Source organism: Passer domesticus, chromosome 8 (genome assembly GCF_036417665.1).
Source record: "Passer domesticus isolate bPasDom1 chromosome 8, bPasDom1.hap1, whole genome shotgun sequence".
NCBI lineage: Eukaryota > Metazoa > Chordata > Aves > Passeriformes > Passeridae > Passer > Passer domesticus.
The window spans coordinates 53412903-53440008 of NC_087481.1; the positions used below are offsets into that span (position 1 = coordinate 53412903).

General features: G+C 42.5%; 2 protein-coding genes and 1 long non-coding RNA gene across 4 annotated transcripts in view; 2 read left to right on the top strand and 1 right to left on the bottom strand.

Moving 5' to 3' along the window:
- Positions 1 to 14396, bottom strand: MCMBP (minichromosome maintenance complex binding protein). 2 transcript variants are annotated; one of them, XM_064431476.1, is made up of 16 exons: positions 14351 to 14396; positions 13398 to 13483; positions 11709 to 11849; positions 11367 to 11408; positions 10804 to 10905; positions 10236 to 10365; positions 9513 to 9664; positions 8658 to 8758; positions 6693 to 6862; positions 5791 to 5914; positions 4562 to 4679; positions 3881 to 4046; positions 1939 to 2072; positions 1242 to 1406; positions 631 to 719; positions 1 to 379 (listed from the first exon to the last, which is right to left on the bottom strand). In XM_064431476.1, exons 3-16 carry the CDS (start codon positions 11781 to 11783, stop codon positions 253 to 255), a joined length of 1695 nt encoding a protein of 564 aa, XP_064287546.1. In that variant the 5' UTR covers positions 11784 to 11849; positions 13398 to 13483; positions 14351 to 14396; the 3' UTR covers positions 1 to 252. The 2 variants fall into 2 exon arrangements, with proteins under 2 accessions (XP_064287546.1, XP_064287545.1); XM_064431475.1 differs by lacking the exon at positions 14351 to 14396 and adding an exon at positions 14014 to 14179.
- LOC135306880 (uncharacterized) lies at positions 1994 to 7926 on the top strand. The gene is made up of 3 exons (XR_010367621.1): positions 1994 to 2346; positions 3277 to 3385; positions 7800 to 7926. It is a non-coding gene; the product is annotated as an uncharacterized LOC135306880 (long non-coding RNA).
- Positions 14261 to 27106, top strand: part of SEC23IP (SEC23 interacting protein) — a 22490-nt gene continuing 9644 nt past the window's right edge. Inside the window, exons 1-11 of the mRNA XM_064431474.1 lie at positions 14261 to 14453; positions 18009 to 18526; positions 19955 to 20150; positions 21088 to 21281; positions 21584 to 21673; positions 22828 to 22948; positions 23273 to 23362; positions 24014 to 24155; positions 25396 to 25604; positions 26206 to 26318; positions 26892 to 27062. Coding sequence (XP_064287544.1) covers positions 14312 to 14453; positions 18009 to 18526; positions 19955 to 20150; positions 21088 to 21281; positions 21584 to 21673; positions 22828 to 22948; positions 23273 to 23362; positions 24014 to 24155; positions 25396 to 25604; positions 26206 to 26318; positions 26892 to 27062 — 1986 coding nt within the window. The 5' untranslated portion in view covers positions 14261 to 14311. The remainder of the gene's footprint in view (positions 14454 to 18008; positions 18527 to 19954; positions 20151 to 21087; positions 21282 to 21583; positions 21674 to 22827; positions 22949 to 23272; positions 23363 to 24013; positions 24156 to 25395; positions 25605 to 26205; positions 26319 to 26891; positions 27063 to 27106) is intronic.

The window sequence follows — 27106 nt, forward strand, 5'->3', positions numbered from 1 at the left end:
TCAGTATTAAAGTTTAATATCAAACAATTTGCTCAATGTTACCAATTTTCAATTACAAAACAGGGTCCAAAAAAATTCCATAAAATATGTTTAGGTGGCTGAACAGAGTTAAGCGTGCTCAGACCACAAGGGTAAATATCCATAATTTTTTTGGTATAAATTATCTACAAAAACTGGTATAAACAATATTCCAATCTTAGTACGGGTTCCACCTAGGATTAGAGACATCTTCAGGGTGACATCCAGCAGGTGTTAAAGTTCATTGCCATTGACACATTTCTGCTGCTGCAGCCTGGCCTTGCGCAGTGCCTCCAGCTGCTTTGCTCTCAGCCACCTCTCCCTGGACAGCGTCGTCTGCCCCGCGCTGAGCGACAGGAACCTGGGGGAGCACAAAGAGCCCGTCAGGAACAGCCCCTGCAGCTGCTGCAACCAGCACAGCTCCCAGCCAGCTGTCTTCCAGGAGTAAGAAAGCATGGGAGGAAAGTGGGGAGGGGATGCTTTGCCTCACTGAGAGGAACAAGGCAGAGGAGATTCCGTCTGGCTAGTCTGACAGTTCAGCTGCAGACCAAGTGCTGGCTCACACTGCAGCTTGCTGGGAACCCTGAGTGGTGACAGGAGCACCACACCCACCTGGCCACCAGCAGCATTTTGTGCAGGTCATCGGCCGTGACGCTCTCGGGGTTGTTCTTGCGCATTTCCACAAAGTCTTCTTCCACTGCCTGGAAAAGCACAGCATGGAATTATGGAACAAGCCAGACCTCCACCAGGAGATAAGCTTTTGAGGAGCTGAACACTTGTAACAACCTTTAGATTTCAACATGTCAATTCACTGCTGCCCAGAAGTGAACCTGAGAAAAACCAAGTTACTTCTCATCTTCGAAAAGAACCCATTTTAGATTTCAACGAACCCTTTAGATTTCAAAGTTTCAATTCATTGCTATCCAGAAGTGAGCCTGAGAAAAACCAGGTTACTTCTCATCTTTGCAAAGGACCCATTTTCAAAACGAGTGTTAGAAAGCAGGTTACATGTGCTGTTCCTTACATCTAAAAACATATATACTTTATATATTCAGTATATACTTTACAAACCCTTGAAGGCACAGTCAGGATGTGAAAACACTTCTGTTTGGGTTTTGTAAAACTTAAAGGAGAATCACTGACAGGGCAAATACAATAACTGTCTACTAAGGTGCTTTCTATCCAAACACACCATTGAAAACATATGAGGAAAGTGTCCCTACCTTGGTCACCTCATCAGATATACTGTAGTCCAGCAGCCTCAACAAACTCAGGTAAATTCGGAATTTGTTCAGCACGGAGGGCAGCACCGCAGTGAGGAGGCTGCTCATGTACTCCTCCATGTTCGGGGGAATTATCTGTGGCTGTAAGTGGACTTGGCAATCTGACTGAAAGAGAAAATCACATTTCATCTCTTTCCACATCCCACTATTTTCTATTCCAAGACTAATTTACTCTCAAAAGCAGCAGAAGTCACTGTTTCCCAGAACTAAGGTAAGGCAATTCTTGAAACATTGTCCAGCTCACATTTTGAACAGCTCCTGATTCAAGCAGGAGAGCCAAGGCTCAGCAGACAAAGCTGGCATGCCAGAGAGCAGATGTTTGCAAGCTCAGGCTACTGCAGGGGCAGTGCCACATCTGTGCCCTTCACCTCAGAACCCACCATGCCTGAAGGAGGCTTGGAGAGCTTTACCCATCCCTGGCTGCTTCACCACCTCACCAGCCCTGTTCAGAAAGCAGGAGGGTTGCTTCATCTCTGCGTTTTCCGGCCACGAGGGAGAAGGCAGCAGCTACTGCCAGTGTCACACCCTCCCTGGTCACAAGACACGTTTCCTGTCCCCACTTGTCCCTGGCAGGGCCTGCTGTGGCAGCAGCTGCCAGCTGCAGCTCCCCAGCAGAGCCTGGAAGCCCTTCCCATACCGGCAGCAGCGAGCGGCCCTCGGAAGTGATCAGAACATTAATGTTGCATGGGAATTCCATCCGGTGGTAATTGAAGTCATAATCCACCTTCTGCCAAGTGATCAGGTTACCCAGGGCTGTCACATTATGGACACCTGCAAGAGCAACAACAAATTCCCTGAGCACAGGGCCAAAACAAATGTCAGCCCTGATTTTTGTTTGCCATCGGTCTTTTAGGAGCAGCAAACAGAAGGATTCCTGCAATCATCCTGCTCCTTGTGTTTGAGGTGTCTTCCAGACAGAGATAACTACTTCTAAATGTGAATCAAAATTAAGATTTCTTGATTTCAGTCCTAGACTTTGTCTGGCTTAGTACATTAATACATGAGTCCTCATGTACTCATGTCTTCATTGGCCCTACAAAGCCAGGTATCTATTCAGAGAGAAAAACAAAAAAAAAAATCTCTCCCCAAAAGAAGAAAAATGCAACCAATTTAATTTTGCCAATTTTTTTAACAGTACTCACTTGCCTTACCTGGAATTAAATTATTTAAAATATAAAATGTTAAAATTGACACATTAACTGGTTGACTCTTGGAATTCTCTCTTTGAAATACCAACATGTACCTGACAAACTGAATTTCTCTTCAGCAGTTACTGCATCAAATGACAAAACTACTGTTATGGTTTTGCCTTTAAATACTTAGTAATAATTTAGTACATTGTAAATAAAGGCAAGGTTAGTAAATAAAGGCAAATTTAATATTGGGATTGACTTCTGGGACATTTTTCCATTTGAAATTTCTAAGCTGTAGCTTCCAAGAGTTCCAAACCAACTACTACATGTGAAGACACTTCTCTAGGATTAAATTTTGTTCCCAGCACTGCTTTAAGAAATGAAAAATTTTTACTTTACTCTAAATTCAGTAGAAAACAGTATCACATCAGCAAAAAAGAAATAAAATTACCAAGCCTTTTTTATCTGCAACTTTTAATACCTAAAATATCTTTTCACTAAATGCTGAGAATTTTTAGACACTACAGACAGACATTTTAGAAAACCTATAAACCAGCACAGCAAGAGTTCTCTCTAAATGGGAGTTTATAATATTTTAACTATTTTTTTTTGGAAACAGACAATACAGAGCTTCTTACTCATTTTACTATTTTCTTTATCAAAATTTTGTAGCTTTACTAAAGCTGAGTAGCAAAAAATACTGAAAACTCAGAAACAATTGAATAACTTCAATTAGCAACTTTTAAGAGCAGTAATTAAAAAAAACAAAGCAGCTTTCTCAAGACAGCATTTTTATTTTAAAATTAAGTTACTTGCAGTGATTTCCTGTTGTTGTTTCATAGGATCTCCTGAGTTGGAAGGGACCCATAAGGATCATTGGGTTCTAACTGCTGGCCCTGCACAGGACAGCTCCAGGACTCACCAAAGACATCTGTACTGTGCATTCTCCAGGTACTGAGCTTTTAATGCAACTCAGCTCTTTTATGTCAGTTATAATAAATTAATTCCTAAAGCTCTGCTGAAAGCATACTACACAGTGCTACATCAGCTTGTAAGATAGAATCCCCACTATTTTTAACACAGTAATAGCAATTTTTTTTCTGCAGTTTTTAGCAGTGTTCTCAGGGATGGTTTCCAGATATACAGTAAAAATATAGAGCATAAGGCATCAGCATATGCTTTGCCCACTTCATGCACCATCACAGGAAACTGAAAGGCCACTCCAATGAATCAGAGTTATTTTGGTAATAAAGAATTCTCCCAATTTGTCTTAAGTTAACTGAGAAGGCTGCAGGAAGCTGCTTCAAAGCAGCGAAATAGGATGTAGAAACCACAAACAGTTTTGCAACAGACCCCTTATCAGCGGGACACGATGATCACCACTGTCTTAAAACACAGCAGCTTTCACCCTCCCAAACGAGACTGCAGACCCCAAAAGCTGAGTACCTGCTGTGTCCAGCTGTCCCTGCTCCAGCTGGGTCTCATCGATGACCAGGGAGGTGTTGCTGGCCAGCTGCAGCAGCCCGCTGACCAGGCGATTGGCCGTGTAGTCCTTGTGGGGGATGAAGCGCGAGTGGTTCATGCTCTCGATGCTCATGCGGAGGTGGTAGGACTGCAAGGACAAACAAACCATCAGCACCTGGCTCCAGCCTCCCCAGGGATGCTGGGAACCTGCACAGCAAAGCAAAACTTGTCACTGCAACACTCCATCCCAAATATCCAAATGCTGTGTGTTTCAAAATTTCCCAAAGGAATTCCTATCACTGTTCTGCACATCTAGGATAAACTCATTAATTAATGATTTATTGCAGCAATACTGTTCAGTGTGACCCCAAATTGAATTACTGCTCCACAAACTTTATTAAACCCTAACGACACCACCATTAAATGACCCAAATGTCTAAATGTATCAATCCAGAAGGACCAAATAAAGCATCTGCCTATCAGTTCAATACCTCTGAGGAGAGGATTTCATTCCATATTCATCCTAGACGATGAGGCACACATGTTCACCACACATCTCTGCTGTTACCTGCTCTCCACATGGGGAGCAGGAGACCATCTCAGCCTGCATGGCCAGGCTGGATCAGTGAGAAGAGCCCCCAGCCCTGCCCAGGCAATGCTTACTGCTGGCACCAGCTGCTGGATGAGGCGGTACAGGTGCTCCGTGAAGGCGCTGCTCCGGGGACAGCCGCTCAGGTTGACGGTGAATTTTCCCAGAGGAAGCACATCCCGTCTGCCATAGCTGCACCAAAAGCAGCACAGGTTAGGCAAACACTTGGCTAACACTGGGTACAGGTGGCACTCAGCTGGAGCATTGTGTGGTGTCTCTGACAGCCAGCAGGATTTCAGAACACATACACACACACCCACACCAAAATCAGCCAGCTCCTCTGCTTGCCTTCTGCAGTGCCCAAGGAGCTGAGCCAGGCTGAAGCTGCTCCTCACAGCACCACACAAAAACAGTATTTGGTACCCTGCAATGGCCTTCCAGACATTGTTGTTATTCAGTGAACACATTTCATTCTTTTCCTTTCTGCTGCTCAATCTCAAGTTCCCTCCTTATCACACTTGTTCATCTCCTTTACCTGCCCTCAGCTTTCCTCTCCCTCTTCTCACTGTGTATCTTCTCCCCCATTCTTGACAACTCTCAACTTTTTTGTGATACCAGCTAAGAGAGAAAATACATTCTAGGCTAAGTGTTGGAACGTTCATAGTCCCACTAAAAAGAATTAAAACAACTAATTTTGATTTTGAAGACTAAAATGACTAAAACTAAATTTGGACCTGACAACTACAATGTCTGAAGTTTCACATTTAAGATTTTAATGAGTCAAAGGATGCTGTTCTTTCACCCAGAGATAGTTTATATCAACATAAAAATAAATTTCTATCCCATGCTAAATAGGTCACTTGAACTTACCATTAAACAGGTTTACATTTAATTAAATAAATTCCCAGAATGTACCTAAGCAATAATTCGTGCAGTCAGGAAATGCTGTCTTTTGGGAAGTCAGTGGTATGTTCTACTCATTAGAAGAAGCCAGAGGCAGAAAGATGTTTTCATACATCTGTTTAAAAATATCTTGGAGATTTTGTCAGCTCTCAAAGCAGCAGTGAACGTATACACTGCCATAAAGCTGGTCTTTTATCAATATTTACTGTTATTTCAGACACTGAAATCTGCCTTTGTGTGTATTGTGACAGGACAACTCTACCTGGACAAAGTACTGCTGAAATAAATATTATTTAAGCTATTTCTGCCATTTATTTGCAGACTGGTGAAGAACCCCATAGGAGGAGATTTATTTTAAAAGACAAATACATAAATTCTCAGCACACATGTAAATACTTACACTGTAGAAATGAGATGCAGTATCAGGTATTCAGCAGCCAAACTGTCTCCCAAGAGGGCATGGGTGAGGAACCCCAGCAACTCTGCTCTCACTGGTGACAGCTCAGACATGAAATTAGAAACAACTGGCAAAAGAGCAGAGGACAAGTGTCAGAAAATGTTCTTGTTTCTCACCCTCTTCCCTCTACATAAATTTGACTTTCTGTCACAGTTTGATGAAGAAAAATGTTTATTTCAAAGCAGTCTAGGAGAAATAAACAAATGCTCATTGGTTTTTTCTACTGGCTTTAGATAACCTGAGTCACTCAACACTTCCTTGGAAATTATTTTTTTAAAAAGATTAGATATTGTGTAATGCATTTGCAGCAGGGTATAAAGTGTAGAGCCAAATTTCTAAAAATCATGGCTGCTCCATTTTATATTAAATGGCAGAAAAACCTCTTATATATTGCTCAGAACAAGGAAAAAAGTTATAAATATCAGTGGTCTGCATGCAATAATTCAGTGAAAAAAATAACAGTCAACAAGGAATAGTACAATTGCTTAAAGCCTTATTTTGTGCATAGTATTAGGAGTCTCTATATTATCAGTATGTTTCTTATTTCCAGTATCACACTAAATTGGAAATCTAATTTCCCAGCATTTCACAACTCCGTTTGAAAACAAATCAAATCTTATGGCTGAACAACTTGGTAAAATCCTTGGGCATGTAGCATGCAAAACCAAATTCCACATAAATCACTTTTATTTCAGCCAAATAAAAACGTAAACATCCATAAACAAACATCTGCATCCTGTGCAGCACTGCATGGTTTTTCCATTTAACAAGATTTAAATTCAAACCCTGCTGCTGGGTTGAGGCAGTATTTGCTCAGATGTCCTGGAAAGTGCCCAGACACTCACAGGTTTTGCTCTCCTCTTCGTTAAGGCAGGCAGGCAGCAAGGGGTTAATGTGCTGCAACTTGTGTGCCAAAATCACGTGGATCCTGGGCACCAAGGAGGCCGGGGGGCTGTGCACTCTCTGCTCCTCGGCCGTGTCCATGCACTCCATGGGATCCAGGCTGGAGCTGTCCCTGGGGAGAGGGCACAGCACAGCTGGACTCAAACATCCCAGGGGAATTCCTCTCCCTCTGAGCCACAGCAGCTGGAAGCAGGCCAAGAACAGAGGAACAAACAACATCCGCTCCCAGCTCCTGCTGACTCCTCCCACACTCAAACCACTTTCTTTAGAGCTTTACAAACACCACAAATACTGAATCACAATTACAAAATGACATATTAACACCAAGGCAGGCTTGACACAAAATATCTGGATTCTATTATTTTCAGAAAATAATCTAGCCGTATTTTTCTTAAGAAAAAAACCCAACCCAACAAAAACCCCTCAAAACCAAACCCCACAAACAAAATCACATTCATTATTTGCTGCACCATTTAATAGGCTTCGTGTAGCTTCAAGCAAAATATTACACACTGTTCTGTCCAGCCTGTACTGAAGTCTAAACAGCAGCTTTTAAAAAAATAAGGTCATTTATTACATTTGTCTCTGTAAGCACATGTGGGATTTTCATACCCCACCAGGTTCTGGAGCCTGACAAGATCTTCTAGACAGTCACATCACATCTCTATCACTGGCTGAGTAAAAGAACTGTGAATAAATAAATAAATCCTAATGTACCTCTGCTGGAACCTGGAGGTATTGCCTCTTAATTTAAGAGCTCAGATACACAAGGTTTGCTCTCCCTGAAGATGTCTTACAAAATTTCTTCCAGGTGTTTTTCATTTTTCATTTTCATTTTTAGAAAGTAAAATCCCTAAAGTGACTCTATCAGATGACAGTACAGTTTAGCACAAATTTCATCTTCTTGTTTTAAAAACTGTCAGGCTTTATTACTTCAAAGCCACTTAAGCAGCTCATCCACACACTATCCACTCTTTCCACTAAAAGAGATTTCTTTTGTTTGTATTCAAAATGTTGCTAAATGGCACCATTTTGTCTTCCTGTTACAGAATGACACAGGAAAAAACCCACAAGCACCTGTGACAGAGCAACTGAGCTGTCAGTCAGGGATCAGCTGTCACACAGATGATAACAAAAAGCAGCTGACCAGGCTGAGGTAATTTTTAAGAAGTTGGCACTATAAAGGATTCACACTGCACTCTGGGAATCCTACTTGCCAGACAGATGAGCAAACTCATCAACAGAAATGATCCAGAGTGCAATGGCTCAAGACATTAGCAGTATTTATGTCAGATTTTTGTCAAGAGTTTTATTTTCAAAATTGACTTCTTGCATCCTCAATGATTTTGTATTTTGTCAGGCAAGGAATTGCAGAACAGCAGGTGCAATGGGAAGTTTCTGTCAGTGGGTTAAGAAGATGAAATACCTTAATTAATGAAAAATCAACCCATCTTTTACTCATTTTGGTCACTATCAGTCTACATGCACACATGCAAACTTTTTTTTAAAGATTCTTCAGAAATGTTTACATTTCTGGTAAAAACTTCCATGGACTTCAAAATTACTTCAAAAGGACATTTATAATTTTAAAGCTTCCTTGAAAGCCTTGTTCACTATTCACTCAGTCACTGAAAGTTTAGGCATGAAAGAGTACAAAACATTTAGCTATAGAAGCATTTTCTGTTTTTTAGACTGTACAACAACCTAAAAAAAGATGCACTGGGTATCCAAGGATATGGATGTACCAGAGCACATTGGACTTCAGTTTCCAGGATGCTGGATGTAACACTTTTCTCATCAAGCTATTTTAAAGCAACAAAATTCCTTTCTTAAGCATAATTATAATGTACTTACACATTTCTTGTCTGCTCACTGCAATAAAAACCTGCATTTCAGGGCAGCCTTACCTCTCTTCACTGTTCACTATGCTCAGCACTGGGTCCACAGACAGAACACCAAACACCTCCAGCACATCATTGACTTTGAAGCTCTCCCAGCCCTCATAGACCTGCCCCAAACAGAAAATAAAACATAAAATGCTGAGGCAGATGGGCCAGATGCAGGACAGCAGAGAAACTGTCAGAAAAAGGAAACTCAGCAGACTCAACTGTGGCCTGAGAGCAGTCTGAGGGAAGAGATCTCCCCCTGCCCTCAGAGTCAGTAAGCTTACACTGGAAAAGGGAATTGTCAGGGAGTTCACAGTAATTTTATGATTCCATGCTTTTTCTATAGGCATTCTTTGCCACATGAGTGTAAACAATTGTATTCTACTCTGATTAATCAAGATTTGCTAAATAAGAGAGAAGTCAATACAGCAACAGCAGAGAAATTTTGTGTAAAGTTTCATAGTAATACAACATAGCAGTGAATCCAGGACTATTTCAAATTCAATACACAAATGTGTAGCTTATTGCTTTTTCAGCTTGATTTTTCACAGCTGTTTTTCAATTAGAGGAAATATCCTAAAAGAAAAATACCAGGGCTCAGTACCAGCTGCAGCCTCAAGCATCTAATACTGGAATCTTTTTTAAGTAAGTGGGGTGAGTAGGCGCAAGCTCTAATAAATGCTGCTGAAGGATTCCAGCAATTCAAATGCAGCACTCAAGAAGAGAAACACTGTGTTTGTGAAGAGAAAGAATGTAATTATCTGTAGAAACAAAATTCTGGAGTTGAAACACATTTCTGTGCCTAGAAACCAGCGCAAGTCTGATTGTGTCAGGCTCAGAGAGCACAGCCCTGCTCATCACCTCTCCATCTCTCACCTTTACAAGACATGCTGGTCCCTTCTCTCCTGGCAAGGGAAAATTTAGGTCAAGTGGAGGGGAGCAGTTGGGAGAAATGACATGATGACCTGCAGAAGCTTCTGTTTCTAATCTCTTTGGCTCCACACATCCATGGATATCACCTCCACTGCCTGAAAAACAGGATTTGCAGGCTTTTTAAACAGAAATGCAGAACTGAACAACTTTCTTCAGTGAGCAACACAGAATAGAACTAATTTAAGAAGACATCTGGACAAGAATATTTAGTAATGCAATATACTTGACAGAATATACTCTTAATATGAGAAGTACTCAGAAGTATGTAATCAAGTGAAGTGTGACAGAGAGTACTGGCAAAGATCTATGTGTCTTGGAAACCCAAACATGGCCAGAAATCTGATTTTGAAAATGCAATGTTTAAACCAGGGGAATGATTTTTTTTCCCCTACAGTCCATAGAACTGCAAAAATATTTTTCTGCACTTCATGTTTAAAAAAAAACAGGTCAGAATATGCATAAAACCCAGTTTATACTAAAAGTCTCTGTAGATTGTCAGCAAGACATACAACACACATATCACGCTGACTTCCACAAAGCCTCCAAATCCTAAAGGCAACAACAGGAACAACGGAATCAGCTGCCAATATTTCACTTTTTAGCAATGAATGTTTGCCAAATCCTGGAAAGATATCAGAACAACCATTCACCAACAGCAACTCTTACCCACGTGCTGCTCCTTCTGCTTGGAGGGATGCAGATCCATGTCCTCATCCTCCTCATAGCTCCTCTTGTGGCGACTGGGGGTGTAGGAGGTGGAGGGGCTCACTCGGGCCTGGCTGGCACTGATGTAGGCGTGGCATCCAGGGTTAAGGAAGCCACACACTCAGCAGGGAAAACTCAACAACACTAAAATGTAGTTGTTGGTTTTTTTAACAAAATCCTAATCTTAACCTGCTCAGCTACATGTGTTTCATAGGAGACTCTCACTGTGTAAGTGTTCTGCTGTAGAAAATGCCAGTGGCTCAACTGAAGTTCTCTTTTCCCAAGTATCTGCAACTAGAAATTTCCAAGACTCTCCCAAGCAAAAATGTCTACTAAATCAAAACAAATGCTCCTAAATTTATTTGCATTCTCTTTGTGCATATTACACACCATCAACTTTATTTTTTTCCTCTTTCTATACCTACCACCTCTCCAGATTCACTAAAAATGAAGTTATCTCCTTAAATCTAATTAATTAGCTGGTAACCACTGATTGTATAACAAACGCTAGCTCAGTAAAAAAAGATATTTCCTTCACCCATGCTGATTCACCAGGCACTGGAACACAGTAGAAAGTCTGTCTCTCCAAGGTGACTGTTTGTGTGGAGTTCAAATCTATTTCCTGCTGAGGCTGGAATCCCAAGGGAAATTTTGTTAAATATCTGATTACAGTTTGTTTTCTTTTTTTAAACTAACCCCACAGATTCAGTTACTCAGCCAGAAGTTACAATTAACACATAAGACTACATAACTCAGGAAAAAGTGAATATATAATGTTTTGAGTCAAATTGCACTGCAGTACTAAAAGTAACTGTTTTCCATAGCAGACAGTTTCAAGGTCATGGACACTCCCCCCTCCACTCAACCAAAACAAATTTTAAATACAACAGAAACAGCTGGAAGCCTGCTGAAATTAGAATGCCAGCGAGCAGTTATGAATACTCTGCTTTCCAAACCAAAGATTAACTTTGCATTTAGAGCAGTATCTTCAGGAATCCATTGCCAAGTACCAAAGAAGCTCTGTCACACACAAAACTACAACTTTCCATTCCAGTATTTCTTCTCTAAGTTCACATAATTTATGTAACTTACCCCACATTCTGCCACATCTCTGTATTTACCAAAATGCAAAACCTGTCAAGAGGGAAAAGGCAATGCAATCATTCTGTTTCTGACAGCAACCTGGACATGAATCACACCAAAATCACTGAAGCCCAAAGTCCCTCACAGACATCCTGCCAAACCTTTCATCATTTCAACATTTTCTATTCCTCAACAGAAATGTGACAGGTTTTACTGATGCCACTAGAGCTGAACACAGCTACTACCAGTGTCCAACTCCACAGGTTTAGCTCACAAACTAGAGAAAAACAAGGACCAGAATGAGTAAAATGACAAACATTTGCTAAAACAGTAACTCAGTATTTCACTTACACGTGCATTTGTGTTTGGGTCAACTGTTTCATACACTCCCATGTAAAACTCAGGATCAAACATGTCTTGAACCATGCAGCGGAATTTCACTAAGCTGTTGGGTTTTAGGTAATGTACAGGAACATCATTCAGTGATGGGACCTGTGAAAAAGGAGATTGTTCTGCACAACTGGTGTATATTGAGCAGTGCTCTGAAGTGAGCCAAAAGCAGCACAAAAACCTAATTCTCTGACCATCCAGTACATCCTCCTCCTCAAACTCCTATAGCACACTGAATATATTCTGAGTGCATCTCCCATCCTAATTTAAGCAGTAACAAAGTGTATCTATCCCAACACCTTCCTGCAATGGCTGTTACACATAATTGTTACAATTCTCAGGCACTTAACAGTTCCCAAATACTGGACTATGAATGAAGTTGTTATAGGTCACTGGAACTGCATGAAAACTGTACAGCATTTGAAACCAACTTTTAAATTTAGAATTATTGCAGCTGCAGGATTAAACAGAATTTATTACTTATCTTATTTCTACTTAACAGCACTTCCACCATGTGCTATATACCAGCAGTACTAGAGCAATTTGCATGCACAATTTCTTATAACAAAAGGTCCTGGAAAACCTGTATTTAATTTCCAAGTCAACACTGGGGAAGTCTTTTTCACACAGTTTTACATGACAATGGGAAAATAGAAAGGAAAAAAACCCCAATGCCTAAGCACATGGTATAACTTCAAAGAACTTGCAATATGAATAGGGTTTTCTAAATCTGAAGAGAAAATATTTGTTGAAAAAGCCCACATCTAACATTAAATGCAACAAAAACTAAAAGTGGCCCTACAGGAAGCAGCATTTTAACAAAAGTGGATCCCCTCCTGTTTTTTTGAGTAAGAAAATATGATTTCAGTTCCTTCTGATGTTGTAAATTTTACTCAATTTTGCCATTAATGCTTTGATTTAGACAACCATTTAATACTAAATACAGAATACTTTCACAGACACAGAAAGAAAAGTAATTTTCAGCTGTTTTCAGTAACAGGTAGAACAGATTTGACCTGAAAGTTTCTAATCCCCTTATCAGTCCCATTATGTCATTTCTGCTACAGCCTTTTAGAAAAGTATCAGCTTTTGAACTCAACTGTGCACACTTTATTTTTAAAACCTAAAGCACAGCTTCCCTGCTAAACTGCACAAACCAGGCCTGACCCAGCCCAATAAACCACAGTTTTAGTAGGAAAAGTGTTTTTTTCCTTAAAACCTGAAGGTCCAGGCAACTATTTATTCAACAAGTTTGCAGCATTGTGATAAAAGCTCCTGGGAGAAGAGGTTTATAACCAGCAGCCTGTGGTGCAGAGCGAGGACTCGCACTTCCCCAAAAATGACAATATTTGTAATCTCCTGCCATCTACTGACTGTGCTACAGAGTGGCAGCAGCCAGCAGCGATGGCCTGGGGGCAGGAGGGTGCTGAAGGCAAGGGGATGGACGGGCTGGGATTTCACAGCCCGGCTTTGCACTCAGGTTAAGGCAGCCGAGGTGCAAATTCCACATCCCAAAGCCTGGGACTGAAATTCAGCTGCACACTCATCGTGAAAAGGCAGGGCTTATCAAAAGCAAGCCACGGCGATAAAGTGTAAAAAATAATAACACTTAAGAAAAAGTGTAACTCGAAAAGAATAAAACACTCTTACCCAGTTAGTAGCATTGTTTTCTTTTAATTTCTCCTTGAAGTATTCAGTTACCTTCTTCTCCCAGTCAGAGTTTGGAGCATTTTGGGCTACAAAAAACAACATTATCGATGTACCCATTACCACCACATAAGAGACTTTGACCCAGCATTCCCCCAGCACATCAAACCCAACTTTCACTTCTATCCTAGGGAAGTAAGTGCACCTCAGACTAATTCATTCCCCTTGCAGTTCACTGACTTCCCATTTCAAACCCTTCCAGGCCAGCGAAGAAGCACAGAGCCATTCCTGGAGCGAGGGAAAGCTCCACAACACCCCAGAGGGAAGGGCAGGAGCCGAGGCACCGCTTTCCCCCCGTGTCGGCAATTTCAATGTCGGTGTTCTCTTAGCTGAGATCGAGCCCAGCACGGGCACAGCCGCGGCCGATAGCGCTGCTAAGCTCAGCAGCGCGGCAGACAGCACGCCGGAACCCAGAGACACGCCAGATACACAAAACACACGCTGTATACGAGATATACAAGATATAAGACATATATAAGACACGGCCTCGCCGCTGCCCCGCCGCCACCCCACGAGGGAGAGCGCCGTCCGGTTCCGGGCGCCCCGGGCCGCGCCTCACCGAAGATGCCCTGCACGATGCTCAGGGGGCTGTTCAGCCAGTCGCCCACGCACGGCATGGCGGGGCCGCGCCTCGCCGCGGGGCTGCCGGCACCCTGCGGCCGCCGAGTCCCGCTCGCTAGCCCAGCGCGGGGATCGCCGCCGCTTCCTCTTCCTCCTCCTCCTCTCTGCCCTCCTCCTCTTCCTGCGGGAATGGCGGCCGGGCCCGCCTCCCGCCCCTCACGGCTGCGCGCGGCCGCCGCCGCCATCTTGGGTGAGGGCGGAAGGGGCCGGGGCAGGGACGTGGCCGGGGCGCGGCTATGGCGGCGGCGAAGCCCGGGGGAGGCACCGGCACCAACCTGCTCTTCTCCTCCTCCGCCACCGAGTTCAGCTTCAACGTGCCCTTCATCCCCGTCAGCCAAGCGCCGGCCGCGCCGCCCGGCCCCGCGCTGCTGCCCGCCGGTACGGAGAGAGGGAGACCGGGAGGGCGGGCAGCCGGGAGCGCTGGGGATGTGCGGAGTGCCGCCGCGGCCGGGAAGGGCGGTGGGGCCGGGGGAGTCCCCGCAGCCGAACCGGGGCTCCAAGGGGGGCTGCGGGCCGGGGGGCCCGGGCCGTGTGGGCTGGAGCCGGCGCTGGGGCTCCCCGAGCCCCGTGTCCCTGGCCGAGCCTCGGGAGAGACACTGCTCGGGATTACATTTTCCGCTTTCCGGCACTTAATTTCTTCTACTTCCCCCTGCTCAGTGCTTGTGTGTCGAGGTTTTAGCGCTGTGTGTGAGGACGGGCGCTGATCGTCGCGCTTCCAGCTCAGCGACGCGTCAGTGCTTCCATTCAGTGCGCACTGAATGTTTTCGCGTTTTTTAAGCCCCTATCTCCTGTTATCTTCTGGTTTCCCGGTTTGAAAATAGCACGTTAAGCAGACACCTTAAATATCCTTGCTAATTTAATCCTGGTTCTAATATCCTTTTCTCCTAACGCTTTAATGGTGTTCCAACACTTGCGCGTGTAACTTAAAATCTGGTGTTCAGGCAGTTTCAGATAAAGGAATGGAATATTTTTGGGAATGTGTTCAGTCAGAGGTTAAAGCTCGAAACATTAGAAATGTATTCTAGAAGCCAGATATTTCAAATATTACTGTATTGTACATGTTGGGATTGGACTAACGACCTTTGAAGGTCCCTTTTAACCCAAACTGTTTTATGCTGAGTCTTCAAGACTTCATTTCAGCACTGCTGTATCTTAGCTAAAATAATATAGCTGGAAATCAGTGCAGTACTTTTCTGTAGATTTAATAAAATATTTGCTAAGTATGGCTTTGGAATAGTTTTTTATATCAAGTACATTTTTTGGATAGGAGGGATAAAAGCATTAAAATATAATTTCTACTTACTTGAGGTATCTAGGTAGTTGATACATTTACTGATTCCTTTGTGCAGTCCTCATAGTTTTTCTTTCATGCAAATATCCATTATTTTTTCATTAAGAAAACAAAACAATTTTAAAGTGCTGATCTGGCTAGTAGCTTTACACAAATGGCTGTCCTGGCAATTTCCTGAACACTTCGAAGCCAGCTGAGGATAAAATCTGATGGGATTTGATTAATGTGGCAAATCTTATTCTCTCCATGTGACTTAAAATTTGATCATGTGAGGATTTATGGTCTTGCAGCTGGAGTAATTTTCAGTGTCAGAGGTTGTGCCCCATTCTGTGTCAGTGCAAGTAAGGCCCATGTCCTGTTAAATGTTCTGTTTCCACAGTCAAGTGCACTCACCATGTGTCCAGCCAGGTGTTGCTGGGATCTTCTTGCTGAGTGGAATATTTGGTACTTGTAATCATAATTTTGAATTGTGTAAAATGTAATAAGAATCAATCTAGGGATTTGTTTGACACCTGACAGCCACCATTAGGGAGCTGTGTGCAGTCATTCATTTGTTTATCTGCCTCCAGGAGTGATTAGTTAGTGGTTTGAGCAATGCAGTTTGACAATAAGACGTATTTTCTGGCTCAGGTGTGGGTGATGTAACCAATACATTTACTGTAAGGTGGGAGGAGTGTTCCCTGTGAGAATGGGGGCTGATGTCACTTGTGTTTGTCTGGTGACAGTCTGTGAGTGACAAAGCTCTGCCCCGTGTGGGGAGGGATGTACAGGAGCTTGACACAGGCACAGGTGAAGAAAGACTGTTCTGTGTGTGGGGAGAGCAAACATCAAAGCTCATTTTTTTACATTTGTATGACGTGCTTGTTTTTACAGCATAGTTTTTTGCAAAACTAGGAAAAGTCAAGATAAACGGTAATGTTTTGTGTTGGAAAACTGCATGTGTGTATATATATAGCTATAGGGTTTTTTTAGACAGAACTTTTGTCACCCTCATTTAGCAAGGAAAGCCACACTTAGGCTTAAATCCCCAAAACTTGTTTGAAACTGGAGAATAGTAGGTGTTTTGTGAACATTCATTTGCTAAAGGCCCTGAGAACTCTTGGGCACTCTGCTGCATGTTTATGGTGGCCTGACAGGGTGAGGTGAAGCCTGCTCTGCTGCCAGTTGTTTGGGAAAGCTGAGAGTTCACAGTGTGGTTTGCAGTGTGCTTCTCTCTGTCCCACACTGTTAATGAAATGTGAAAAGAAGGTGGATTTTATTGTTTAGAAGCTGAGACCTTTTATTTAGTAGAAATGGCTACTGCTTGCAGTGGGAGAAGATCCCCAGGCCTGACTTCAGAGTGGTCATTGGGTCTGAGTGGTTTCAGCATTCTCCACACAGATTTTGGCTTTGTTCCTCAAAGTGGGATCAGGTGCTGTAAGGGGAAGCAAGAGGAATTTGAGGCAGATGATGCCTCAAATTGACACCGTCTGCATAGACTAAATAAAAGATGGTTAAAATAGTTCTTTTTAATCTTGGCAGCTGCCTCTTTTATGATTAATTAATTAGAACAGCAGCTTCCTAGGGAGACTGCTCTGTGGATTCCCCTGTACTCCCTTGGTGCTCCCCATTACAGTTGTGTTGGCTGTGGATAAAGGCATTTGTTGTTGGCTGCTCACAGCTGCAGAGACTCTTGCTCTCTCTGCCGGGGGACTGAGCAGCAGAGATGCTCTGTGGTGTCCTCCCCACAGCCTGGGCTCATTTGATTGCCAGGCAGGTGAAACACTGCTGGTTTCTGCAGGTGGCACTGACTCCTGTTCCCTCAGGAGGCACTGCTGCTCAGGCCAGCACAGCCTGAGGTGAGCTTACTGTGAGACCTCAAATCATGACAAACCTTCTCTTTTCCCACTTGTTCCTAGATCACTGCAAAGTAGAAAACTGTGATTGATCAGGACTTCTTTTATTTATTTTCTTCATGTGAAAGGGCATTCATGGCCTTGCATCTTTTTTAATCCTCTCCTGCCATTATGCAGAATGGGGACTGATTTTTCTGCATCAGAGATGTGGCTTTTATGCAAGTCTAGAGTGGATTTTTACAGAGAACTGGACTAAGTCCTGCTCATTAAATGGCTTGGGATCATGAGTTATAGCCAGCTTGCAAGTCAGCTGAGAAACATTGAGGGGCTCTGCTGAAGGAGCAGGCAAGAATGGATGGTTTAACCTGTAAGTTTGGCTTATTTAGGAATGTTTTAAAGCTCTATCCTAAAAATAGGAGCATAAAGTCCTATGCTTAGTAGATGTTTTCATGGTGAAAGGATATGAGCCAAGGTTGTTCTTGCATTTGAGGGAATGAGTGAAGCTGGAAGGGATTTTAATATCTGCCAAATTGCCCTGGGAAGGTCCCGACTCCAGTTATATTTTGGTTTCTTATTTAATATTTGTTGCTCTTTCTGTGTACACTGAGTGACTTTCATGGTCCATTTTAAATGTTCTTGAAGACTTGATGTCTTTTGTTTCATTTTATGATGTGCTCAATCAAGGATGTGTAAGCTTTATGAGGGTCAACAGTTTTGGCCCTAGCTGATGGTATTACAGAACATTTTGACCCCATGCAGTGATTTGAAGCGCTCACAAGATGTCTGGTGATTCATTTGTTTTTGCAGATGATTCTGCAGACGTTGGGGAAGAGGACAGCTTCTTGGGTCAGACATCAGCCAGCCCCAACCCACCACAGACTTTCAGCTACTTCTCTCAAGTTCCCAGCAGCAGTGATCCCTTTGGGAGTATTGGGCAGCCACCCTTAACAACTGTTTCAACACCTGTCGGAGCACCAGCCTTCTCCAGACCTCCCACTTCACTTGTGTCTGGATCCCAGGATGGGCAAAATGCCTTTTCACCACATATTCCCAAATCCCAGTCTTACGGTGCCCCACCCACTTCCCAGGTGGGGATGGCGCCGTACCAGCCCCCTCAGCAGAGCTGCCCCCCACCTGCCAGCACTGCCCTGCCCGTGGGCACCCCACAGCAGCAGGGCTACAACCCCTACAGGCACACCACCCTGAGCAGCAGGGCCAACCCCTACCTCACCCCTCCCCAGCTGCAGCAGAGCCACCCCCCTGCCACAGCGTCCCCTGTGCCACCCGTGCAGATGTACCAGACACCCCCGGGGCCACTGACACAGGTATGTGACTCCTTCTGCCTGCCACAGCCAAACAAGTCACTTCCCTCTTTCAGCGGTGTGTTTTATCTTTTGAAGATTTATCTTCTCTGCAAAAAACCCCAGAAGTCTTGAGCCCTTTATAGCAGCAAAAGCTTTTCGCTTTTCACAGTTCCAAGTAGCTTGGAACTGTTGTTCCAGGAAAACTTCCTGATCTTTGAAGTGAGTGTACCCTGAGGCTGTAGCTCTGTGAGCCTCTGGGCATCAGAAACAAAATCAGGTTGTGAAGTTCTGTTGCTCTTTTCTGTGGGTTTCTGAGTTTGCTGAGTTTCAGCTGTGCTGCTGCATTTTTTGTGCCTCAGCTTTAAATCAGGTCATTCAGCCATTTCAAAGATAAGGGCTGAAATCTCTTTTTAAGCTGGTTTTGTTGGTGAAGCCAGAATTTTTTGAAATTAAGTCACATAAAATTGTCAGCACATTCTTTGAAACAAATTGGTTGAGGATTTTGTGTGATATAAAGCAATAATCTTCATTACTTTCTACCTGCACAAAAGCATTATTAAAGTAATGCCAATGGGTTAATAAAACCTGGCACATTTGCCTTGAAAATAGCAAAAACTGTTTTTATTTTTTGAGCTATTGTTATATTTCTGTTATCATGAATAAAGAATGTGAAGGTTATATAAAACATAGCAAAGGCAATAGAACCTAAACAGTCTGGAGTTTTAGACTGTATAATTTCAGAACTTCTGTTTATTGGATTTTATATATTGTACAATATTTTGGTGCCCTTTTTTCCCCTTTAAATGTATCCTCAGCCAGGGCAGTTGCTACTGCTGACATCAGCTGCTTTTAGTTGTACTGACTGGGATTTTTGTAAAATTTGTATGAAATCATCTTTATGAAGTCTGTAGACCCTTTCAAAATCAGTTACTTTTCTTATGCCACTGATGCTACATTTGAGTTTGGAATCTGCCTGTTCTGGTCGCTTTGCAGGAAGAGAGCTATAGCTGAAGTGGCCACTTGTTAAAATCGGGAGTCTTTATGCAAAAGCATAATTATATGTAAATGAACAATGAGAAAAATATGTTTTTATTTTCATGTCAAATTTTGTGGCTGTAAGAAACAAGTTCAGCTCACGTTTTGAAAATTTTGAAAATAAGAGAATATTTGAAATCTCACTGATTTTAGACAATCATGATGCTAAACCATGGCACTTTTTAACAGTGTTTGTGGTAATGAAATTCACATTCTTTCTAAGTTTGAGAAGGTGTAAGTTCTCAAACACATGACGAAGTGGACAATATTTTTAGAATGGAAGGTAATGTTCTTGGGGAGGAAAACATGTTAGAAATAAAGGTTCAGAGTATTCCCTATAGCAAAGTATAGAAGAGTTCTACAAAAACCCTGTGAGACTGAGGCTGATGTGATGCTGAGCCCATCTCTTTTCAGTTTCCACCGTCCCAGTCCCAGCTCCAGCCTGCCAGGCCTGCAGGGCCCCTGGTCCCAGCCCCTCCTGTGCTGCTGCAGAACCAATATGAGCCAGTTCAGCCCCACTGGTTCTACTGTAAGGAGGTGGAGGACAAGCAGATATGGATGCCATTCAGCATTCTGGATTCTGCAAGACTAGAGGAGGTCTATAATTCTGGTAAGTCCTGTCTTATCCAGAGGTGAGCAGAGGGACTAAAGGAAGATATTGGGGTAATGCCACTTGTGTGTGGCAGTAAAAAGTAAAGTTTTGAAAATGTATTTTATGCCACTTAATTTATTTCATTGACATCATCACTGCTTGATGCTGTCAGTGTTGAGATGATTTGGATATGGCTATATACATATATATATAGATATAAAATATATATTATATACACCCAAATAGATACCAGATTTTCATATTGAACTCCTCGTTACTTGTGTCTTGGGTTGCCTTTTTGTTAAACTGTGAGTTCTGGAATAATATTCATATTTGGAAGTTTTTCCAAGTGTTTTGTTGTGTACAGAGCATATCGAAGCATTCTAGAAGCATCACGGTGTTACAAAGCTTCTCTGCCATGGTGTGACTGCCAGTCCTAATGGCCTAATACTGATCACAGGAGTGGCTGGGGCTAGGCTGAGAGAGAAGAGATGTGTCAGTGTGTGAGCACGTGTGGCTGTGTGTCCCAGTCCAGCCTGACCCCGAGAGCGTGGTGCTGAGCACAGACAGAGCAGTGTCAGTGTGGTGAGCACACGTGGCTGTGTCCCAGTGCAGCCTGACCCTGAGAGCGTGGTGCTGAGCACAGACACAGAACAGGGATGTGTCAGTGTGGTGAGCACGCGTGGCTGTGTGTCCCAGTCCAGCCTGACCCCGAGAGCGTGGTGCTGAGCACAGACACAGAACAGGGATGTGTCAGTGTGGTGAGCACGCGTGGCTGTGTGTCCCAGTCCAGCCTGACCCCGAGAGCGTGGTGCTGAGCACGGACAGAGCAGGGATGTGTCAGTGTGGTGAGCACACGTGGCTGTGTCCCAGTGCTGCCTGACCCCGAGAGCGTGGTGCTGAGCACAGACAGAGCAGTGTCAGTGTGGTGAGCACGCGTGGCTGTGTGTCCCAGTCCAGCCTGACCCCGAGAGCGTGGTGCTGAGCACGGACGGCGGCCGCTACGACGTGTTCCTGTACGAGCGCGTGAGGAAAGCCGTGTACTGGGACGAGGAGCCCTCGGAAGTGCGGCGCTGCCTGTGGTTCTACAAGGGAGACAAGGACAGCCGCTTCATCCCTTACACTGAGGACTTCAGTGACAAGTTGGAGGTTAGTAAGTGGCAGAGACCTGGTAGTTCATTGTGTTAATCACCTTAGAAACAGTTCTTTCTGTTTCATGAAGATGATTTTCAGACACATAAGCAAATCCTGGAAAGAGGAGCGTCTAGAAGGCCACATTGCTCCTGTATTCAGTCCTGCACTGCTGTGATCCAAAATCTACTTGTGTAGTTCTACATGTGACATTTTTATATAAAGAAAGTTATGTGAATTTTAACTGTAGCATTACATGAGGCCACCAAATACTGAGGAGGTTGCCATGCTGGTTTTGTGTAACTTGTTTTCTGTTTCAGGCAGAATATAAAAGGGCTGTAACTACAAATCAATGGCATCGGCGACTTGAATTTCCAAACGGGGAGACAATTGTTATGCATAATCCCAAGGTAATAGATTTTGGCAATTGTGTCTTGCAGGATTCATTCAGGGAGTGAGCAAATGGATGGAAGCATAAATGGAATGTGCTCTTAATCTTGCATGAAACGTACCAGTTTTTTGTTCTAGCTGTGTGTGCATTAAAGGTGATCAAGTTTACAGAACACTGAACTTGTGCTTGCTTCAATATGCTGTCATGTGGTTAAAAGACAGTGCTTTCTGAAACCTAAAGAGAATAAGGGTTTGCACAGTAAATATTTTGGCTAAGGATAACTGGCAGCAAATGGTTGGCAATTTGAATTAGTTTAACCTCATTCTGTACCAAATGAAATTGAAACAAAGAACTTTCATGTAGAGAAGAGCATTAATCTAGCTATAAGGTAATTAGTTGCTTTAAGGCCTGAGAAGGTTTCTGCTTATTTTCAGGCCATAAGAAAGTATAGCAAGGCAAGCTTTAAAAGTTATTCTAAATACTCTGTGAACAGTCTCATGTGATTAAAATATGGACTTCAGTCTTATTGATCAATACTGTTAACTGTTCACTTATCACAGATGCAGTAATTAATACACAGAGCTGTCCAAGGGACAGAATCATGGTTGCTCCTACTTGAAGTGTTTAATAATCCTGATTAGGGAATTCTGTCCAGTGAAAATCTAGAGAAGGAGCATTTAAATCACTTCATGTCATAAATATGAGCTCAGACTGTAAGTCCTACACTTATTGTAGTTAAGGTTGTACTACTGAATTACTCACTTTTTAGAGTTTGTGGACTACTTCAGATGCTGTTGTCTTTCCCTGAAAAGCACTGCATTTTTTTTCCATTTTTTCCTTGTGATAGAGTTCTTGTAAATCAGGTAGCATTCAATTTCTTCACATTAGCAGTAATCTGCTAAGAGTGGATACTGGAGACTAGGAAGGAGGAGCTTGGCTGGGGGTTAAAATGGTTCAGAATCACTGAGCAGGCCCAGCTTCTTCACCTAGAGCTTACTTTGAGTCATCAGTTTGCTTTTCACACTAATGAGGATTTTGTGGAAGAAAACATTTGATTTTCAGTTGAAAGGTAAAGCAATCAAAAAGTATGTTGAACTATGCATTGCTTTCACACTTACAGTATGAGTCATGAGGGTTTTCTGTGGTTGGAATTGGACACTGTATTTGTTACAGGTCATAGTTCAGTTCCAGCCTTCTACCACACCAGATGAATGGGGCACCACTCAAGATGGGCAGGCAAGGCCAAGGGTAGTGAAACGTGGAATTGATGATGACCACGATGAGATTCCTGATGGTAGGTGATGAGATTCCTGGTGCACTTGGGTCTGCACTGGGAGCAGTCAGTTTGGATCTGTGCAGAAGCTGGACAATGGTGGGTGGAGTGGCTGTGTGCTGTTCGTGCCTGGAGTCTAAAGATTAAAGTTATTCCTTCATCTCAGCTGTTTGCTGAGGTTATCTGCTTTTGGGGTGTTTTAATCAAAGGAGTCCTCTGAGCTCTGTTATTCTTGAACCATGTTATGTAATAGGCTTTATTCAACAAGGGTGTATTGCACTTGCTATCACTCTTGCTGTACATATTGATATTCTGAATGTTTTTCTTTTTGGTTTTTTTCTACAGGAGAAATGTCCCAAATTGACCATCTGGTATTTATGGTTCATGGCATAGGTCCTGTATGTGACTTGAGGTTTAGAAGCATTGTTGAATGTGGTAAGTTTGGGCTTGTATAATGAGCAGTTGTATTCGTGCTGTTTAAATGTGGCTCTCTCTTGCTCATATTCAGATAAGAACATCTTTTCTTTTTTTAAAGAAAAGTCTCTAATATTAAGAAGTTCAATTTTTCATTATTATTTTCCAAAGGCACAATCTGTGGTTTGTCAAAATTGAAGCTTTAGCTGTTACTACTAGTTCTCAATATCACACTTGCAGGGTGATTTGGGTTTTGGGATGTGTGGTGAAGGGGGTTTTTCAGTTGATTGCTTTTTTTGCTTTTTCTTTCTGTGGTGTGAGTGGATGTGTTTGCTTTGTGTGGCTTATGTGTGTGGTGTGGTTTTGTGTTTGCTTGTTTGTTTTTTTTTTAAATACACTCTGGTACAACTGAGTAAATTAAGAAAGCTCTGTCTGGTTATGGAGTGAACAGGCAGTCATTGTGAGATAAATAGAAGCTTGCTAAAAAATCCACTTTAACAAAAATGAGTACTTTCTTATTGTTAGAATGGTAATACTTGAAAAGATTTTTCAAGTTTTCAATTTCCATCATTTGTATTCCGATTACCTGTGAAATTAAGGGGAAGGAGGGACTATTTGTGCGTTACTTGAGTACTGCAGCTATCAGATTTTCATTATTCTTTTTCTTCACAGTTGATGATTTTAGGACTGTTTCTCTGAAGTTGTTGCAGACGCACTTTAAGAAGTGTTTGGAGGAACGCAAAGTGAGCAGGGTGGAATTCCTTCCAGTTCACTGGCACAGCTCTCTGCATGGAGATGCAACAGGTGTAGACAGGTGAGGGTGTTATTTAATGTTGAAAACATCTTAAAAGCTGCTCTTTAACAGCTTATGGAAAGTGGAGAAAAAGAGCAGTTCATATGCTCTGCAGGCTGCATGAGCAAATGTATGACTGGATCAGAGAATTGCAGATTTTTTTAAATTAACTTTTTGATGAGGAGTATTTGGAAAGCTGGAATGGTGTGATGAATATTTCTCTTGTTTATTTTCTTGCACACAACTTTTCAGTACTGGATTTGCATGAGAGTGGCCAATGCAGGATACTTGATGAGTGAGTGTGTAGAGATTGTGGTCACAAGGATGAGGTGGTGAGCCTGGAGATGTTCTGTCCATGAGGTGTGCACAATTTAGAGTGGAGAGTTTTCTGTTCTTTACTTTCCTGCAGTCTGATTGAGTTTCACCCTAGCAGTTATTTCTGAGGAAGGCATTGAGCCTTCTGTCCAGTCCTAGAGGAGTGCCTGAATTATCATTAGGCACTTGAGCGAAGGGGTTCTTTTTTGAAGCAAAGTATCTATATTTGGGTAAGACTGTTACAGCATTTAAAAATCTGTTTTAAAATCCCTTTTCTGTGCCTACCCCTTTGCTATGACTTCACATTTCAAGCTATTTCCCTTGCTCAAAGCTGGGAAAGTAAAAATTGTGAGTGGCAACCTGTGCCACTTAAAGCGATGCTGATGTTCTCCAGACTGTTGTAGCTCAGTCAAATCACACTGCTTTCCTCCAGCCTTGGTGTTTTATTTGCATTTGGGCACTGCATGAGGAGGGATCCTTGTTCTGTTAATTAAACCAGGCAGTCTGAAGTCTATAGCAATTCCAGTGCAGCTGTCTTGACTCCAGACAGGCAGATGGTGATGCCAAGCTTCTTCTTCAAAAAGAGAGTATTACCATTCTGTGAGTCTAATTTTATATGCAAGTTCCTTTTTCTCTTCCACTTCAATCTGCTCACCAGACTTCCCTGGTACTTTATGAGAGCAGTGTTGGAATAGAGAAGAGGTTATTTCTGGTATCCCTTCTGCCTGGAGACAAAAAAAGGAGCTGTATCTTTCTCAAATATTACAATCAGCAGGTAGCATTAATGTGTGAATATGCAATGAAGCCAGAAGGCTGTATGGCTTCTTAAAATCTCTTTAGAGACCCTCTCCGTAGCATTTACATTGCATTAATTTCAAGAGCTAACAAGGTTCTCAGGAGCGTTTCTTAAAAGCCTTTCATGCTTTTAACGATTGTGTGTTACCAGGAACATAAAGAAAATCACTTTGCCGAGCATTGGTCGCCTGAGGCACTTCACCAACGAAACGCTGCTGGACATCCTGTTCTACAACAGCCCCACCTACTGCCAGACCATCGTGGATAAAGTGGGCATGGAAATGAACCGCCTGTACGCGCTCTTCATGAGCCGCAACCCCGACTTCAAAGGGGGAGTCTCTGTGGCTGGGCACAGCTTAGGTGATTATCTGAGGAATGCTGCTTTTATCCCAAATCAGTTCCTCTTAAAAGGAAAATGGCCTCTTTGTTATGCAAAAAACTCAAATTAGCTGTTAGGGCATGGCTGTCTTTCAGGAAACAGCTGACAAGCTCCTCTCAACAGCTGAGTTTATCCAGCTTTGAGAGAAAGTTAGTACTTCCCTTCATGAAAACTTAGTGTCTAATGTGTGTTTAAAAGTTAACAGGTTATCTGGTTAGGTAGGTGATGTCTGTGTTCAGAACCCCCACTTAGTAAAAGTACAATCATTTTTTGGAGTATAGAATAAGTGTTAGAGCAGAATATTGACATACTGGTTTGGACTGGAACTTTTCCTCCAGTTTATCAGTCTTAGGAGTTTAAGGAAAAATAGTTTAGTCATGGCAACTACATAAAGCATGAACAGGGAAGAAAAGGGGTTGCTTTTAGCTTTTTATGTTCAAGTTAACATATGAGTATTTTCATTCAGCCATCTCTTGATCAAACTATACTGTGACATTACTATTGCATATAAATCTTGCTCAAGATTTAGGGACAGGAAAACTTGATATTTTTCCCAAATCAACTCTTAATTCGTGTTTGCAGGCTCCTTAATTCTATTTGACATATTGTCTAATCAGAAGGACTTGGCTTCATCAGTAAATTCTGGACCATTCTCTGGTGTTAATGGGAGTGTGAAGGACGTTCATGATAAACAGGTAATTTGCATGCTGCTCTTTCCAGGCCTGTAGGTCTGATATTTTCAATAATTTTTTTCTTAACTTTTCAGAATTTATTAGCTGAACCAAGTTTGTGGGTTTTGATGGTACATTTAAACAGGTTAATGGAAAGATGCTGTTTTGTAAATATTGTCATTTCTCAGGACAAATCAATTAGCTCTCTCTTAAGTTTCAAGTAGGCCAGTAATGAGATTTGGTGGTGAACATCAGCTTTGACACTTGTGAACATGTAACTTGGTCTAACAGTAATGATGGGGCAGATGTATAACAGGGAAAGAATCTGTGTTTAGATTAGAAGTGGTGACCAGTTGTTTGAGGAATAAAAAGAAGCATTTTTGAGTGTTTTATCTCTCGCAGTAATTTTAAAATATTTATTTTGCAGGTCTATTTTAATGGAAAATCTGTATCCTGCTTCACTAAAAATGGATATATATTTACAGAGCTTGCCTGATAATGTTTTTAAGAGAAAATAGTTAAACTTGGTTTTGCTTGCTGCTTACTGGTTTTCCACTGTTAGAGGGTGTGATTCTGTTTGTGTGCTGTTTTGTTGAGATGACTGAAGACACCAGTTCCTTGGGCTCCTCCATTGCTACTTCTGCTGATGACCTTTGTGAGGCTGAAGCAGAGGAAGATGTTCCCACTCTGCAGAGGACTCTGGAAATGCTCAGTTTGTCAGAGTACGTGAGCACCTTCGAGAAGGAGCGGATCGACATGGAGTCTCTGGTACTGAAATCTTCACTGGGCCTCTAGGGGCTGCCCAGGGAGTG

Coding starts and splice junctions, on each gene's coding strand:
- MCMBP (XM_064431475.1), bottom strand. CDS start 14,071: ATGCCGTGCGTGGGCGACTGGCTGAACAGCCCCCTGAGCATCGTGCAG. Junction 1,407..1,938: donor AGGGCCGCTCGCTGCTGCCG/GTATGGGAAGGG, acceptor TTTCTCTTTCAG/TCAGATTGCCAAGTCCACTT. Junction 720..1,241: donor TATCTGATGAGGTGACCAAG/GTAGGGACACTT, acceptor GTGCTTTTCCAG/GCAGTGGAAGAAGACTTTGT.